This window comes from Melopsittacus undulatus, chromosome 11 (assembly GCF_012275295.1).
Source record: "Melopsittacus undulatus isolate bMelUnd1 chromosome 11, bMelUnd1.mat.Z, whole genome shotgun sequence".
NCBI classification, from domain to species: domain Eukaryota; kingdom Metazoa; phylum Chordata; class Aves; order Psittaciformes; family Psittaculidae; genus Melopsittacus; species Melopsittacus undulatus.
Window position 1 is genome coordinate 20,660,207 of NC_047537.1, and position 18,623 is coordinate 20,678,829.

The 18,623-nt window shown below is 42.9% G+C and overlaps 1 protein-coding gene across 2 annotated transcripts in view; it reads left to right on the forward strand.

The window, feature by feature from the left end:
- Nucleotides 1-18,213, forward strand: part of RAB11FIP4 (RAB11 family interacting protein 4) — a 108,806-nt gene extending 90,593 nt beyond the window's left edge. For both annotated transcript variants that reach the window (XM_005146153.3, XM_031046341.2), the window contains 12 exons: nucleotides 5,616-5,839; nucleotides 9,006-9,197; nucleotides 10,509-10,643; nucleotides 12,127-12,162; nucleotides 13,071-13,170; nucleotides 13,593-13,696; nucleotides 14,261-14,401; nucleotides 14,856-14,937; nucleotides 15,201-15,338; nucleotides 15,847-16,005; nucleotides 16,356-16,499; nucleotides 17,953-18,213. In XM_005146153.3, the coding sequence (XP_005146210.2) occupies nucleotides 5,616-5,839; nucleotides 9,006-9,197; nucleotides 10,509-10,643; nucleotides 12,127-12,162; nucleotides 13,071-13,170; nucleotides 13,593-13,696; nucleotides 14,261-14,401; nucleotides 14,856-14,937; nucleotides 15,201-15,338; nucleotides 15,847-16,005; nucleotides 16,356-16,499; nucleotides 17,953-18,069 (1,572 nt within the window). In that variant the 3' untranslated portion in view covers nucleotides 18,070-18,213. The remainder of the gene's footprint in view (nucleotides 1-5,615; nucleotides 5,840-9,005; nucleotides 9,198-10,508; nucleotides 10,644-12,126; nucleotides 12,163-13,070; nucleotides 13,171-13,592; nucleotides 13,697-14,260; nucleotides 14,402-14,855; nucleotides 14,938-15,200; nucleotides 15,339-15,846; nucleotides 16,006-16,355; nucleotides 16,500-17,952) is intronic.
- The last annotated feature ends 410 nt before the right edge of the window (nucleotides 18,214-18,623 follow it).

Here is an 18,623-nt window from a genome sequence, read left to right on the forward strand (position 1 = left end):
ACTTATGGCCCTAAACCATCTTCTTATTTGGACAGCTTAGTAAAATAGCCATGCTCTTCACATTCATCTCGAACTCAGCGAGACTTTAAACTCCCAGCTATGCGGGGAGACTTGGTCTTGCATGCTGCAGCAGGAGATGGAAGCGGTTTCTATGACTTCCTCCCTCCCCCATCAACCTACCTGCCAGCTGCATTGCTGTGTGCAGCAGCCACTGCTCTGCCTTGAGCTCAGCAGAGCTTGCTCAGCTTCCTTGCAGATACAGATGCAGAGGTGTGGTCTCACTTGATGCTTCTGCATTTTCCTCTTACAGAGTTTCCCCCATTCTTAGTCAGATCAAACGATAGATCAGCATCTCCCCACTTCTGCCTGACAACTGAGAAGGAATGGAAAGATGGTGGGGGAGCATGTGCTTTAACCATCGCCTACTTGGTGTAAATAGGTAATCTTTGTAGAGGAGTGGCATGTTTCTAAAACACACTGGTGAGAAACACTTCACACCCTTCTTTATTACCCAGTAATTACAAGAATACTTGTCTTCCAATGCAGTGGCTCCATAAATAAAGATGAGAGTGCCTAGGTTTTCTCTGTGATGGATGTGCAAAAGTAAGTAACATTTCATCTGAGGCTGCCAAGCCTGGCATGCCTCCACATGGTACCCTTTCCCTTCCAGTTGTGATGAGGTAACGTTTCCTGCACTTTTGCTGGGAGGAGACTTGATAGGGAGGGTGCATGGCCAGAACTGCATCTGTCACACAGCTAGTAGATTGAGCTTGTTGGATGAGTGCAGGTTAGGGGCATGATCTTAGTGAAGGAAGTGCCACGGCTCATGTGCATATGGCTTTTCTTGTTTCTGGTCATGTGTGATTGTTCCAGCTCTTAATCAAATTGCTGGGTGGTGGGAGACTTTGATCTTGTTTTTAATTCCCTCTCTTCTGGAATACTGGGAGGTTGTCTAAATGTCAGAGGTGCTAATGATTTGGCTGTGACGGGAGCAGATTTTAACTGGGTTGGCTCTTCAGCATGAATGTATTGATGTAGGCATGTCATGTAGCCTGTCTGTCTACCAAGTTGCTAGCTTTCAGCTGCTTTATGTGTGGGTATTTTAGTGATTGCTTCCAACCTGGGAAAGCCCAGCCAGGTCACTGCAGGGCAAGGCAGAGCTGTATTCCCATACCCACCTAATGCTAACGCAGCTTTCTTGCCCCACAAGGATCAGAAGAAATCCATGGGAATCGCTGTCTTCTGGCTCCTGCTTCTGTTTAGGGTGGCTGGGCAAAGGCAGGCTCTGCTTACTCATCTGGCTTCAATGCAGCCACACAATTGTCTCTTTTGAGGAAGGGAATTCATTAGTTTGTGTGAAGTGGCCGTGGATCTTTGGGCAGCAGGTGCTTCTATAGAGCAAACTGTTGCTGAATATTCAACAGTTGCTATACAAGTGTCTGGCTGACTGCCTGTGAAGCACTTGGAGTTATCTTGAGCATCCGATTAGATAAAGTGCAAAGTACTTACTGCTTTAAAGCTACCCGCAGCTATGTTGTGGTGGTGCCGTTTCATCATTCATTGGTTTTGTTGGTTTGGGTTTGTTTTGTTTTGTTTTTTAATGTGAATCTTCCAAGATCATAAGCAGCAACTTCATCTCTTTTAAGTCAGCCAACAAAGATGGGAACTGCCTACCAGAATGAGAACAGTGATTCATACTCATGTTGTCAGAACTTCATTCTCTTAAAGGTTTCAACTGATAGCATGTATATTGGAAACAAATGATTCAGGATAGAAGTGTCTCCTATCCCTAACATACTATTTAAAATCAAGTTGGCTCTTTAAAGGCTACGTGGATAACATTTGTTCTTGCCAGCCTAGAATTTGGTACATGAAGTACTGTAAGATACCTGAACTGTGAAGGAATAATTTGAGATGTTAGGCTGTGCAATTAGCCTTGAATTTTTCTTTATGAGTTTAATTTCCTTAGGTGTGGTCTGTAACCACCCTGTGCTGGATGGCACCATTGAAAGTATGGTCCTGTAAGAAACTGTGGTTGATGAGCTTTAAATATCTTACTACTTTAGTCAGTAAGGTGTGGATGCCTATATAGTGTTTACTAATGACATGCCCCAATTCTGACTTCTTGTAGTAGCTTCCTTAAATTGTTTCAAAGGTGCTTTGTCTGTTTTCTTCTACCGGTAATTCAAGCTACAGAAGGAAAACTTGAAGTGTGTGATTGTGACAGTTGCACTGAAGGCTGAAGAGGTGCTATCCAAGTCCCATGCTTTGCAGGATTTCTGTGCTGCCCGTCAGAGGTGTTCTTGTCAACACTGCGTTGTTAGGGGTGTAGGGATTCCCCACCCCTAAGCTCTTAAAACTTAATAGCTAAGCATGCAGGTCCTACCCATAGAAAACAGTCATGCAGGCTTCAGCACAGGTTGGTCATTTGGCCTGGTTTCTGTATATCTTGCTGAGACAGTGATCATTAGCACTCGTTGCAGGGAGACCTGGAGCACTTAAAAGCATCAATAAGGAGCAGATGCAGCTGAGATGTGCTTCCTAAAGGTCCACTTTGCACAGATCTGTGAGGAGGTGCCAGATACGTGTAGAAGATCAGGGCTGGCTGCCTGGGATTGGGTGTGCTGTGTGGCCCCTGCTTCTCCTGCTATGATGAAGCAGCAGAGGGCAGCTGAGGGAAAGGGAGTGCCTCAAAGGAGCTTGGCAGACCCATGTTCTTGTTTCTCCTGTCCCTGTCAGTCCTGAGCTCCCCACAACTTGAGGATGGGATCAGCAGAAGGGAAGACCAGCTTGCAGGAGGGGTTCCAAGTCTTGCAGTGAAACATTTTGGAAGCTGTAAAGCAGGTGTTCAGGCTTATGGTGGGTCATTGCCTCCAAAAGCCCGTTTATTTTTCTTATAATGGGGCTTAGAAGTGAAAGTTTAGGAGCAGAGCAATTACTCTTTGAAAATGAATGTGTAGTACTGACCAGCATGGTAAGGTGCAGTCTGTGCTGCAGCTGTAAATCAGTGCTGTAATGCAAGTAAATGTGTGAGGTTATGTTGCCAGAAGGTGACAGGAAAGAAGAGTGAGCCTTCAGCCTTTACAGATGACACTGCTCATTTAATTGCTAATGGACTTTTTTTTAAGAGCATTTAGGCTGCTATTATTAGGAAAAGCAAATGTGTGATATCTACAGGGAATAAAAAGGGAGTTTTTCATGAGCATCTTGACCTTTATTTTCTTCTGTTAATTTTTTTTTGATACCAGTGAGATTTTCCCGCTATCAAAACTTGCTGAAGCAGAGACATCTCCAAGACCTCTGAAAAAGAGATGCTGGGTGTAGGGCTGGGCAGGAGCTGTTTCTTCCTTTATTCCTTGAAACTTCTGTTTCAGGGAGCCACTGTGTGTTCCATGCCTCTCTTTTCCTCCTGGATCAGACTTTTACCAGCTGGTGCAATTCCATAACATCAGCCAGGGCTTTATTGCATTCAACTTTTTAAGAGGAGCAGGGGCTCTGTGCCTGTGGTGCTAAGCATGCAGGAGCAAACTTTGGGAAAATGTTAGCTGAATAAACACTCCATACTTCTGAAACATCTCAGTTTCTCTTAGCAATCTTCACCTTTTCAACACCTACTAATAAAGGTCTTACTGCTTGTGCTGCCTATTTGTAAATCCCAATGCTCTTTAGGAAGAGCAACAATGTCTTTATTCCTGCTTGTTTGTGAGGATGCAGGTCAGAAGATGCACTGAAGAGCCTGGGGTTTTAGCGGGGTCAGGGCAGACTTCAGGGCTTGTGTCTTCAGCTCTGGATGAGAGGTTGTGGTCATGCTGAAGATGCTGTGGCTCAGGGCTATAAATGTGATTGCATGAGGAAGGTGGCTTCAACAAATACTACACAGCATAGACCAAGAATGAATCCTTTTGGACATATCTTGGAGCAGTATCTAGGGAAAGTTTCAGGCTTAATAAGGCTGGCATGGAAAAGTGGGAGAAGACATGTACATGTGTGCTTATTATTGTATAGTGCTGAAGTGTCTTACTGATGTTACTTGTGTGTCTGGAAGACCTGTTGAAAGCTCAGCTACAGAAGCATCCAGATACCTTCTCTGAGTATGTACTTAGAGGTTCAAACACTGCAGGTAAAGCTGTCTTTGCCTGCTTAGGTGTGCATTAGTTAGCTACATTTGAGCAGATTTTAATTTCTTAAAGCTCTATATGCTGGGAGTTTTCATGGAAACTGGTATTTCAGGAAGAAATGGAAAGCAAGACCTGCATTTCTAGTAGCAATTCTTGCAAATCTTCATAAGCTGCAGCTTCCGTCTGACTCCTCTCATGTTGAGGTGAAAAAGGAACTCAGAAAAGTTGGTGTTGTCACTACAGAACATCACTGGTTCTGCAAAAGGGGATTTAAGCCTCTGGCTCTAGTGTGGGCGTCTCCAGAGGCTATGGGGGTATCCTTGAAGCTGTGCTGCTGCATGCAGTGCCATGTAGCAGCATCCCTGTGAACATGCTTGTCAGGAGGGCAGCTGGTGCTGGTGCCAGGCTGCCAATGTCTTTGGATTCCTGGGGAAGGAGTGGGACAGGATGACAGTTGTACCTAAATATGAGGTGTATCTGTGAATGAAACACTTCATTACTTGTGCCAGTAAGTTAAGCTTTAAATGCATGATTGTCTTTAACTTGCTGGCAATGGCTCAGCAGTAAAGCTGCCTGTGGAGCTTGCAGGTGAGGTTTGGAGTGGAGCTCTGGGTCAGAGCATTTGCAGGACTCACACTGGAGTCATGAGCTGTGCCATGCTGAATGGGAATTGTCTAAGCAGTATTGTGTTGCTCTCTATCAAAGAACAGGGTAAAATCTTAGGCTTTATTTATTTAATTAAGAAATTCGATTTGTCCCTCAGGGACAGGCACAAAGAAAACAGCTTATCTTGGCTATTGTGAGTGTTCATGGGGCAAGAAGGGAAGGGAGGGGATGAACAGCAAGAACAAAGTGTTGCAGTAATGAGAGTTACTCCCTTATTTTAGTTGCTGCTTAATCAGGACAAGGTTCCAGGAGGCAGGAACAGATGGCTTTGGTTTGTTTTGGGTTTGGGTTTTTTTTTTCCTGGTCTGTTTATCTTTGATTATCACCAAAACTTACCATAAATGTTTTAACACCTGCTAATTCTTTTTAATGTTATGTATTTTAACTGTCCTCAAAGACAGAGTAAACTGTTAGAGTTGTCTGATGTGCTTTTCTTTAATAACATTAAGCCTAGGCCAAACTCTGTGGCTTCATGTATTATTCAAAGTCTCCTCTTTTTACAGTAAAAACTTTGAGAATATTTATTACTCCCAGTTCCTTTTGATAGTAAATTAGAGCAAAACTGACTGCGTTTTATATATCTGGGTGTTGTGTCCCCCTCACCTGTAGGAGAGATAAGAGACTGTATCTGAGTCTTTTGGAAGATGCAAGCTACCTTAGGGGCTTGCAGGAACTGGCTTGGTAAAGCAAGTCAGCCTTTTTGCTTTATGGCTTTTATTCAGTATCTCTGTAGCTTACCAGGGCATCCAGAGAGCAGATTGTTGCTTCTCCTGTATCCTCTTAACTGCCTGGAAGGATGAGCTGAATTGACTCCAGTCTTTCTCTTGCCAGGGTGGTGAAATCCAGGACTGTGCCTACTTGGACGGCGAAAGCACCTACGGCGAGTTGGAGCTCTTTCCTGATGAGGACGTGATGACTCTAGCACAGCAGGAGCTTCACCATGAGTCTGACATGGACAGTGCTATTGAGAGTGCCCAGAGCTCGGAGGCCTCTGATGTGTGTCGGAGTGAGGAGAAGGATGCTGTGCTCAGTAGCCTCTTTCTGCCCGGTGACAAGTGAGTGATGGCTGTGCCTCATGGCAGCCCTGTTCTGAGGCATGTGCAAAAGGAGCAGGGAGGAAGGAGCCTTTGTGTGACTAATCTCTACTGTGGGAGGCTGAGGATGCCTGAAGGATTTAGAAACTAAATAGCCTTTTACACTAAGGGAGATGGATGTCCTGGTCCTCTAAGTGGCTTAGACAGTCTCAGCCCTGGGTCCTTCTGGCGTGTTCTGTGAGCACTCATGGGACTTGCATGTTTTGTGGTGAAGTGAAAGTGTTTGGTCTCTCCAGAATGGATCACTCCATTAGCATCCCCCAATACGTAGGATCTTTTGTGTAACCTTTATATACTGGAATTAAAAGCAATACTCCCTGCAGAGTAGTGCAATATGAGGAATTCTGCTTTAGTCTTTTGCACATCCAGTTACCTAAAGATGTAGGCTCTGCAGATTCGCTATGCTACTCCATATACCAAGTTAATTCTATGTGTTTCTAATTTTCCATAGCTTTTAGTGTGCAACATTAAGTTGTGTTTAACAGAGGGTGTCCTAGCATGTGTGTGTGTAACCATAGTTTGCTGTTAACACAAGAGTGTCTCTAATCCTAACTTGACTCTTCCCAGGCGTGTTGCACCTGGGGGTATTGGTAAAAGCTGACTTTGGGGGAGGAAAGGACCCAACTTGACTTACTCCAGCTTTGAACTGAGTTAATGCAGGACTACAGGACAGAGCTCATCTGGGCTTGCTCTGTAAGCCTCTGCCTTGTCTTCCCTATTTTTGGCTTGTCAGCTTGATTTATGCCTCTTAAGCTTTTCTCATTGCTAATGCAGTTCTTTCTTCTGGGCTTCCTTGGATGTTCTCTGTGGAACCTCATTCCTACCCTCCTCCTGAATGTATCCTGATCTGAGATCTGTCCTTTTCCCAGTTGCCCAAGCAATCCCAGAGACTTTATCAGCTCTTTATCAATCTTATCTCCTTGCCTTGCAGTTCTCAGTTCTCCAAAACACTATCCTTGTGGCAACTGACTTTTACCCCTAGTGTGTTTGAAATGAATCTTTCCTCCCAGCTGAGGAGAGAGTTTCCTGTCTGCAGCCTGTTGCTGGTTGTGAGCCCATGATCTACACTAAGCATGGACTGTTTCAACCCAAGCAGTTGAAAGTTTGGTGATGCTTACAAATAAATGCAAATTAAAAGTTCTAAGCAACATCACCAGGTAGGTTCAGCAGCAGTGACTGCAGAGCTGCCAGAAGAGAAATTTAGCCAGGCAATGCATGAGGGAATAATGGGGCACTGGGCTCCAGTGTTTTGGCAAGTGGTGATGTTCCAGGGCTATTATGCTGGTGAGTGATTTTTATGGACAAGTATATGTTGTCATCCCAGCTGAGGACTGTTCATTTACCTCCATGCCTGGTGGAAGTGTTACAAGGAACTTTTTTCCTAAACTGATTTGCTGTAACAACATTGAGATTCAAGCAGCAGCTGCAGTTACACAGATCAGAGCCACGCAAAAGTTTACCACTACACAGTATGTCTGTGGCGCAGCAGCTCTTTATGAATAGATGTTATTGTGATATGTTGAGCTTCATGCTAATCCTCCTTCCAGCCAAGGAGCCTTGTTAGATAAGTTTGATCTATTTTGAGTATTTCTATCTTCATGATCTTCATCCTTTAATGGTGTGCCAGGCTTGACTTGCCCTAATTTCTGTTAATGTGAATTGGATAAATGAATTGCAGGTTATAAATGGATCTCATCAAAACAGGAGAAACAAAAGAGCATCCATCTGAAAGGCTGGCAGGCTTCCTCTTCTACTAATTGCTTTGGAGGGAAGGGATATGCAAATAATGCTTTCACCATCCGCCAAAGGAGCACTGTTGCATCTCTTGTTTACAGTTCACAAGTGTAGTATTACAGGAAGAGCAATCTCCCTGTCTCTGAAGGTGCTGGGCATGGTTAAGAGGCTTAAGGTAGGCTCAGTATTGCTGAGTTCCTGGAGAACATCAACTGGGAGCTACTGCCCCATGGCTCAGCTAGTGGAGTTGAAGATGCAAGTGCTGTGCACCGAAACAGAGGGAGTGAAAAAGTTAGCCCAGTCTGCACAAAGTGTCATCAGATGAAATCAGGGCCTTGTCAGCACTTGATTCTGCCTGTAGTAGGAACAGTAACATATTGGGCAACTCCAGGGCTTATCAAGTAAAATGTGTGTCTCAGGCTTAGATGAACATTTTCTGTAGGGATAAGTTTGTTGGTAAGAGCTTGTGTGTGAATTTACTGGCTTGTCTCTTTGAATGCCTTACTGAAATGGGAGCTGAGCAAACCTGTTAAACATCTGCCTCTGCAAGATGGTGCACTGCATGTCTGCAGGGTAGTCTGGGCTCTGGGCAGGAGAATCACCATGCACCCTTTGCAGCAAACTTGCTCTGTTGTATTAGATGTGATGTGCTCAGAACTCCACCAGCTGCTTTCCTATGGTGCCTGCCTCTACTGATCTATTTATCTATATGCCCTTTCTCTCTGAGGTCACAGAGTTCCCTAGGTGTTTGGCATTATCTTAGGTGCTTCTCTGGTCGTAAAGCAGCCTCTTTTTGTGGTCTTTTCTGAAAGACATGTTGTGTCATGATAGGAGGAATGGCAAGAACCCAGCCTCAGTTAGATGCCAGTGGTACTACTGGTGACTCTCTGGCATGTGGTAAGCTAAGTTTGTTTCTGACCACACAGAAGAGAGTGGCTGGAATTCATATTGTGTGGAAGAGAGCTTGTGGGAACTACTGGGAAACTGAATGTGGAAAAGAGTGACAGCCTCTGTCTTGTACACCTTCCTCTCACTGTCCCATGCATTTTGGAGTTGTCTGCACAGATCCTGCATCCAGAACAGAAGTCCCATGAGTAGTGGTTTTCACCACTACATAGAAATGATGACTGAAGGTTGTTGAGGTGTGCTATGTAAAGTGAAGTGGTTTGCACTCATCCAAACCTTCCTTATAAGTAGCTTGTTCGTAGGTTCTCATGCTCTTGTCTTTCAAGGCACCATATCAAATGCACATCAGATGTATTTAGCACATCAGGCTTTTAGGGCAAAGTGGGTCACAACTTCAAATGAGGAGACAAGCTATAAAGGTGGAAGATTCCATGTGAGGTGAGATGCTATCTAAGTTGGCCCTCGACATTTTGACCTCTTGTTTCAGGTCAGGTCCTCACAACCCTTCCGCTGCATCTGACCTCTCAACTTATTCCACTGCCTCTCTGATCAGTAATGAAGAACAGTTTGAAGACTATGGGGAAGGAGATGATGTGGATTTTACCCCCAGTAGCCCATGCCCTGATGATGAGACCAGAACCAACGCCTACTCTGACCTTGGCTCATCTGTATCTTCCAGGTTGCTCCTTATTCATTAACAAACAATTTTTCCATTTTGTTCTTCTCTGGGCATGAGTGAGCATACCAGAGTTTACACTGGTTACATAGACTCACCTGAAAAGTAAAGTGTTATCAGTTCATTTTCTGCCCTCCTGCATTTAATAAGAGCTATAGCAAATATGTTGTTTCTGATAACCTCTGTTGGGTTCTGTTGAAATAACTGGGCTATTTCGCATGTAGAGATTTCTCTCTATTGCAGACAGTAGATTTCACAGTTAAGAGCTAGTATTGGAAGTTATCTACTGCAAGCTGGAAACCAGCTTGTTGCTGTGCATCAGCCCTGATACAGTGGAAGAAGACCTGCGAGAGAGCTGTTTCTCTTTAGTGTTCTGATACTGCAAATCCTTACCACCAACCTGTAAGGTCAAGTGCTGTATGTGGACAGGGGTTTGGTTAAAAAAACGGAGAGATGCTCTAGGATTTATCTGCTTGGATTAATAGCACATGAAGATCTTGAGCTTCATTGCTAACACAGGACAAGCTCACTGCATCCCCCTGTTCTGCATGCAACCCCCATGAGCTACCCTCTGTTTCAAGCACTCCTGCAATCCAACCTTGCCACCTCTGTCATGCATGCAGAGCCAGCATCTTTCTCTGCTGCCTCTTCATGGTGATGGCTTGTGTCTTTCATCCCCTATTTTCTGAGGTTTATTAGGTTCCATTCTCATTCCTGGGGCTCTGTGCACTTCATGCCATGAATGCTCTTGTTTATTTGAGTTAATTTTCTCTTTATCATGCCAAGAGCTACTCTTATTTCCTCTTTAGACCTATGTCCACTTCTCCCTCTCTCCTCATTCAAGGGTTCCTTCGTCCTACCATCTGATGGGGTTTGTGTGCTGAATTGTTGCCAGACCACTGTTTTTCATCTTCCCGTCTTTCTCTTGGAGAAAAGACTTCAGGTTGCATGCCAGGTTATAGTGAGAAGAAGGGCAAGATGAGAGAGGGACACTGCTAAGGTGGAACATACTAACGTAGCTGCTTTTGCTACATGCATTACATGGATTCTCTTTATCTTTTGCTATTCTTTCAGTCACCCAAACTGATTCTTTGCAATGACACCCAGAACATGTCTTTTGTAAAGCCTCGACTCAGACAGGTAGATTTGCCCTAAGACCAGCGTTCTCCATCGTACCTCTAAGTTAGATGAGCTGTGGTTAGAGGTGATATCAGAAGACCCTTGCCTGTGATTCTGACATACAGAGACAGTCAAGAAGAAAACCTGTTGAGTTGGTTACTATAGCTAGTAACATCTCTCCTTTCCTGCAAACAGTGCTGGCCAGACACCCCGAAAAATGAGGCATGTTTATAACAGTGAGTTACTGGATGTTTACTGCTCACAGTGCTGCAAAAAGATAAATCTACTCAACGATTTGGAAGCCAGGCTGAAAAACTTGAAAGCAAACAGGTAAGCAGCTTATTGCACTGCATTTAGCAATGCCCCCTTCAAATGGGACTAGCTAGTAGCAGGAGGAGAGGAAGAAAGGGCCTTCTCCATGCCTGTAGCCAATTCTGTCTTACACATCATTTGCTTTTACAAATCAGCTAAGAGATTCAGACCTTGACATCTAGCCTGAAGGAAAATGCTGTTTTTCATTAGCTAGTAAGTGTTTTTCTGACTAAGGTGCAGACAGCATCAGGAAACTCAGATATTTTAGCCAGTGAGCTCTTTGATTGCAAAGGAGAGTGGTATTTCCAGGAATTTTTCCCATGAAATGGAGTCTGCTGTGCTGCCTAGTGCAGATCTACAGTGAGCTCTTGTTTTCCCCAGGTGGGGAGGAATGATCTGGCAGATGCTTATCTAATGTGTGTAACTTTACATAGACCTTTCCTAAAGCTATTGGTCAGCAGAGGTACTTCTTTCCTGTAGGATTTTTTTTTCCTTTTCCTCTAGGGAACGAGAAAATATTAATCCTGTGGCAGAAGTTACTTGTGGGGTTCTTTGCAGTTTCGGCTTTCTCCTTGCAATTCTATCTCTGCCACTCCATCCACTTCTAAACCATACCAAACACTTGGAGAGAATACAGTGCTTCCAACAGTCAGCTTCGGGGTTTTGAAGGAAATTATTTGGTTGGCTTCTAGCTCCCCCTAGACACTGAATGTAAATCCTGCCTGTCCCTGTAACTCTTGGCACAGTGCACTGTACTGCTGATTCTCTTGGCTGACACAGCAGCATAGTACTTGATAGGAACAATGTTCCTGCCCTAACAAGGAGTTTGCTAACACCCAGCACATGACTGGCATGGGTTTTGGTAGTGGTGTGAGTGAGGCTGTACATACCTGGCTGAAAGAGAGTGATACTCTGATAGAGAGCTGTGTGTCTCTGCACACAGAGGTACAGCATCCCCTTATTAAGCGATGCAGCTGGGTATTTGGATTTTGGTTCTGGTGCTGTTGTCTGGAGTCTGGTCCTTCATTTAGATAATACTAGTCTCTGACTGCAAAATGGAACTGTAAAAATGGTAACTCAGCTCCTGTGCTGAGCTGGAAAGCATTATGGGGAAGGATAAACTGTTTATAAAATCATCTAAAAAATGGGGAGGGATCCAGAATAAATGTCCATCACTAACTCAGTGTCCTTTTGTGATGTTCCTAATGTTAGTTTCTGATTTACACTGACAAATATCTACTAAATGTAACAGTATTTACAAATTGACTTATTAATAATCATAGTAATTCATGGCTCCATTCATCCTCACATTGTTGGTGACTGCAGCTTTTGATGAAGCTGCCCAAGAATATTGTTCACAGATTCTTTTTTGTTTTACTTCACTAAAAAAGTCAATATTATGTTTCATTGTGCAATTCACCTAGAGTTTAAGTTAAGATTGAATTCAGCACTGATCAAACAAATGTTTAATACCTGTATCATTCCTTCTGTATCCATGTAGCCCTAACAGGAAAATATCAAGCACAGCTTTTGGAAGGTAAGAGTCTTCAACTTCCTCATGAATACATGTGGAATCAGCTGTAACAATTCCATATGTGGGGGTGGGAGGAGAGAGAAGGAATAAGTTTAGGAAAACAGAAATGTGCCAAGACAAGTTTTCAAGGGAAGGGCCCTGTGTTTGGATATGGATGTTACAGAATCTAGAAGACACTGCTAGTCTTGGAGCCGGCCCATGAATTGGAAAGAGCTCTGTTAAGAACATAGTTTGTTACTTCCTTGTCTGCCAACTCTTCCTTTATACTGCTATGGCAGCAGTGCCGCTGTTGCTGCTTTCAGCGTTATGCAATGAGGATTTGTGGTTGTTGCTGAAATGCAAAGGAAAGCAAGAACATCCCTTTAAAAAGGTCATATGGAACTGTGATCTTCCTTTGGCTGAATGAACCAGCCCTGGGCTGGGGAGAGCTATAAGCTTTGACAATATATTTTAGGTAATCTCCAGTGCTCTCTATTCAGTTGTGGGAACTGCTTGAGATTCTCTTTTTCTACTTCTTATGGAAGTTCTTACAGTATGAAATATTCTAGATTAACTATACGAACCAGTGCATGATGGTGACCTTTGCCTTAATTTCTAATAAGGCAAATACAACTCCATACACAGTGTGAAGAAGGCAATTTTTAGCCTGTGTTAATAGTGGTGGCAGATGCTATCAAAAGCAAGAAAGAACTCTCACCCAAGAACCACTGCCATTGATTGTGCTCACTGTGACTTCATTTAGCTGCCAGTGTCTTGTAGGGCTTGTGCTTAAACAGTTGGAATTGTCACTGAAATGATTGCACTGATTTTTAGCATCAGAGGGTCAGAGTGCAAAGCCAAGCTATGGGGCAGTACCCAGATTCTCCTCTCCATCCTTACCAAACAAAATAATTATCCTTCTGATCTTTCAGACAGCTCTTCCATCACAGTAACTTCAGCAGCAGTAATGGCAGCACGGAAGACCTGTTCAGAGACAGTATAGACTCCTGTGATAATGATATCACTGAAAAGGTGAGAAGCTGAGTACATTGCAGTTAATGTACCCAACAAAATCCTGCTGGAGGCATGCATCAAACTGACAAAGTTCTTGAGTTCTCTTGCTCACAGTTACCAGTGATCTGAAGCAGCTTATTCAAAATGTCCTTTCTGTTCCATTAATACTATGATTTTGCTTCACAAAAATGTAAGAATTGCATGAGTACAGATCTAGGCATTGTGTTAGTACTTTTTTACTGTGTGTTTGCATTGATCGCCTTCAAGGAAGATGCGGGCTGTGGGAACCTCAGAATTTCAGAGCTTAATTTTGCTGCTGGCTTTACAGGGAAGTATGCTCCCTTTAATAAGGTAGCACAGCTAAATGCCACTTGGGAACAGTGAAGGGGTGTACTGAAGAGAGATTCTACCTCTCACTTCTTTTCCACTTCCCCTTCCAGGTAACATACCTAGAAAAAAAGGTGACAGAACTGGAGAATGACAGCCTGACAAATGGTGACCTGAAGAGCAAACTGAAACAAGAGAACACCCAGCTAGTTCACAGGTAATAAAGCACAGAGCCAGTTCTCTTATGTCAGAGCAAAGCTGGAATAGAGTTGTAGGGAAGGAAAATCTCCACTCATAAAATATGATGAAGTCATCTGCCTTCATGCTAACAGATAAGGCTTCATCTGAGAAGTCCAACTGGAACAGGGCTGCCTTGCTGAATTTTCAGCAAGCAGAGGCCTTCCAAGCAAGTTTCTTAGTACAGAGATGTTACTGAGTTCTATAGAGCAAGCTCCTTTGTTGTGACAGAGGTTACCATTGTTTATTCTTGCATGTAGCAAGAGCAAAAGGCTGGGTCACAGTCCCATCTTCTCAAGACTGAGAATGAAAGAGTAATAAATGAACTGATACTACCTCTCCTATGAAGCCAGGCTGAGAGAGTTAGGGTTGTTAGCTGGGAGGAGAGAAGGCTTCAGGGAAACCTTAGAGCAGCTTCCAGTGTCCAAAGTAGAATTAAATAAGGGAATCGGAAGGAAAACGAGAGGCAATAAAGTTACACACTTTGGGTTTTTTTTAAAGTACTTGTTGAAGCTGTTACTGAAATACACTCTGGTTTCCTTAGAGTTCATGAGCTAGAAGAACTATTGAAAGACCAAGAAACATCAGCAGAACAGACCCTGGAAGAAGAGATGAAGAGACATAGAGAAGCATATATCAAGTATGAGAAAGAGAAAGGCACTGAAATTGAACTGCTGAATACAAGGTAACAAACATCCTGGTTCCACCCAGAACACAGGACAGGTTCTTTTTTGTTCATTTTTTTACTTTGCATGTAAACATAGGCTGTTCACAACCAGACAGTGCACAGAGAATGCTTTACATTAATGCTTTAATCCATGTGGCCCATGTAGGCAGCTTAGCTGGATATTTGGCATGGGTTCAAGGAGGGAGTTGTGACCAGCTGTAGCATACACTTGTGTCTGCATTTGTTTTTTCCTACTTAACTCTTTTTTTGATGCTTCCTGTTAGGAGCATTAGAATCTGAGGGGCAGTATAGCATTTTTTGCCCCAAAACCAAACAAATGGTGCTCAATAGCTCTTGCTAAAAAAATGTAATATCAGAAATAGTGTTTGGTCTTTCTATCAAATGGCTTTTTAGAACATGCTGTTTTGCATGTCTGCGTTCTTGAGGTACTTGATTTTTGTTATTGACACAGGGTTCAACAACTGGAAGAAGAAAACGGTGAGCTGAAATGCACTGTCACACGACTGAAATCACAAACGGAGAGATTAGATGAGGTAACAAAACTGAAGTGCTTGAGCAATTTAACAGTAGCTTGATTTGTATAAGAGCAAATTTCATATAGTGGTTGGCCCAGCTTCTTTAGTTTGTCTTCCCTAAAAAAGGCTGTTATTGGAATTGGAACATTGGTCACCTTTAGTGTCAGGAATGGTCTGAGACACGTGCCAGCTTATGGCCAGCTGTGTCTAGAGTTGTGTGGTAAAACTGAAGATGGTTTGTGCACTTGCAAACTAGCTGTGAAGTTGCCCATTTGTTCTAGGAAAGGCAGCGTATGTCAGATAGGCTGGAAGACACTAGTCTGCGACTGAAGGACGAGATGGATTTGTACAAGAGAATGATGGACAAACTGCGGCAGAACAGGCTGGAGTTTAACAAGGAGAGGGAAGCCACACAGGAGGTAGGTGTGAAGAGGAATGTAAGAAAAGGCAACCACATCTAATCTGCATAGAAGCCCATCTGAGCAAAGAATGCACAGACAGAATGAACAGTGAAAGTACAGCATCCAGTGATCCAGAAACAGGGTTGTGTTTCTGTAGGAGGGGTATGTTAATGTGATGAATGCTGCAAGAATAAATGTAACCACTTTGGGTCGGGGATTGCCAGCTTTTTGAGAACTTGAAGCCTTGAATGTGTGCCCTAAGATTTCCTTTATTGTGTTTGCAAGGGGAATTATGCCTCTCAGACATGAAGCTTAGAGATCAGAGACACTTCTAGCTCTGAAGAGGTTTAAGTGACCTTGTTCTTCCATAGAAGAGCAAGTGGCTCTATTGTAGGGCTGTCTGACCTCAGCCAGGTTCACGGAGTGCTGGTGTTGGAGTACAGAGGTGCAGCACAGAGTTGGCTGCTTATGGGGAAGGCTGGTTGTGGAGGGACTGGAGAGACATGGTCTACTTGCATCCCCACAGCTCATTGAAGACCTGCGGAAGGAACTGGAGCACCTGCAGCTGTACAAGCTGGAATGTGAGCGTCCTGGACGTGGGAGAAGCTCTTCATCCAGTGTGAGTGAATTCAATGCCAAAACCAGAGAGGTGGAAATGGAGCATGAAATAAAAAGGCTGAAGCAGGTGAGCAGGGATGGGCCTCTTGATCCATGTGAAATACACAGGACTGCTTTGAAAAATGCCTATAGCTGCCATTCATAGCATAGTGCCTTTAGATTTTATGTCCCCTTTCTCGCACAAGCACAGGAACCATGTTTCATCTGTCTAGGATGACTTTACACAGGCAGTGTAAATTGTGCACATAGGAAATGCCTGTGATGCAGTCAGGATAGCCTTGTCTGGTGGCAAGAGTGTTGCTGCTAGCTTGCAGCCTTACCTTGTGTCAACCGAGCTACCTGTGATTCAAAAGATTTGTTGTTCAATTAAGCCTTATGGGAAGAACTTAAATCAGTGTCTTTTTTATCCTTAAATAGGAGAATCAGAAACTTCGTGACCAAAATGATGATCTCAATGGACAGATCCTAAGTCTTAGTCTTTATGAAGCTAAAAATCTCTTTGCAACACAAACAAAAGCCCAGTCACTGGCTGCTGAAATTGATTCTGCATCAAGAGATGAGGTAATGTGCTTTTTTAATCAAGTACTACATCCAAAAATATGTGGGTTTCAATGTAATTAGCTGTCAAGGTTAAACTATTTGAAACTGACAAATGAACAGCAGAAAAATTCTGCTTTGCTAGGAGTTCAGGAGTGTTAGAAGATTGCCTTGAATCTAACAGAGGCTTTGGATGCTCCTTTTAATATAACTCTTCCATTTGTCTCTCACAATATTGGAATTACTAGAATCTCAGTGAAAAGATTTACAATGGATTTTAACATCTGCCACCTTCCAGGATATTGCGATATTATGACATTAATTTCACACAAATTACCATAGTTATATAAATTTTTACTTTCTCTTCTAGATTCAGTTCTCAGTTCAATAACAAGCTGTCACTTAGATCTATGTTTGAGCTTGTAGATTTCCTGTAGCAGAGCTGAATTCATGAAGAAAGTAGGTAGCGTGCAAGGACAGATCATGAGATCAGGCCACTCAGTATGTAAGAGCTCCCAGGGAAAGAGGCAGGTTAGTGATGAAGTTGATGAAAAGGAATTGTTTGCTGTTTATGTTTCATCTGTTCTGGACAGAACTTCACATTTCTTCTTCAAGAGGTGTCCTGTGACAGACTTTTTTACCTAATCTGTATTTGAATGGCCCTGTTAGCCTTAGCTCCTGGGAAGCTCCTTGAAGTGAAGAACATACTTGAGTTTCTTGCTGAACCAGAGCTCTGTGAAGGCTGTTTAGTTGTTGAGCTATAATGACAGTATTTCTTGACAGTAGCAGAAGTCTAATTTGCTTTTACGTAATTATTTCTCATTGTGTATCTCATGCCTCCGGCTCATGCAAAGAATAGCCAGCACCACCCCTCTAAAGGAGGAAAGTACCAACTATGACCCAGGCTTCCTAAATCTTACATAAACTTTACTCATTGTGCCATTTTTTTTCCTGTATAATCAAACAAAGATAAGAAACTGCAGACGCAGGGTGGGACTTTCATCAAGGCTAATGAAAATGGATGCCCAAGTCACATTAGGGTGGATCTAGGGCTCTAATGCTCCTGGACAGCTTTGTCAGTTTGGCATTAAACACGCAGAGTGTAAAAAGCCAGCAGTCGTCATCTTTGGAGAGTTTGAGGGGGCCAGTAAGAGTATTGTGAAGCTCTTGCATTCTGAGATGGAGAATCCACACCTGTGGTGTGGATGCAGGATGGATTGGTGTTTTAAATAGGGAATTTGTGTCATATAATCTGCCAAAAGATTCCTGGTGATGATTATTCACCACCTTTCTTAATAGTAAAGATCTTTAACATCCAGATTGTTTCTCATACAGAAACAGAGAGGAGCTAGAGGTAGAATACCTATCACAAAAGGTGACACTAAGTCAGTACTAGTCTCTCACCTGCCTGAACTTCATGCTATTATGTAAACTAGTGAAACTATTTCAAAAGTAACTTCGAAATGTTGTGTTTCAGCTCATGGAAGCCCTTAAAGAACAGGAAGAAATCAATTACAGATTGCGACAGTATATGGACAAGATAATTTTGGCAATCCTAGACCATAATCCATCTATCTTGGAGATAAAGAATTGAAGAGAATGAGAGAAGGGAAAGCAGCAACTGCCTGATATTTCTGCACATGCCACTGGATCTAAACAACACTCTGATACTGTAAATTAATCTATAAATATATATATACACTATGTGTGAGTGTGGGTGTGCGGGTGTGTTTATATGATGTTTGGTACACTGTTATTTGTCATTCAATTGGCTTGGTTAGACTTTTTCCATGCACTTTCAATACCTGTGATAAGATGGATACTGTATATTAATGTAATAACAATATAACTGGATCATGCTGTTTTAGATACTGGACAAAATTACTCTACCTCTAGTTGTAAAGGTAAAAAAGACAATGGAAACACATGGATGTGTCCCTGACTTTAGGAGCAAGAATTGTTCTTTCGTTCTTCCAGGAATTTGGGTACCACAAACCAATTAATATACCCAGGTTCAGTTCCTGACTGGTGCTGACTGTGTATTTCCTATTTGTTTTAGTTTTAGTACTTAAACCACAGATAGGAAAAAAGAACACACTTTGAGGTAAAGGAAGGACTCAAAGTAAAAGGGAAGAAAAGGAAGATATT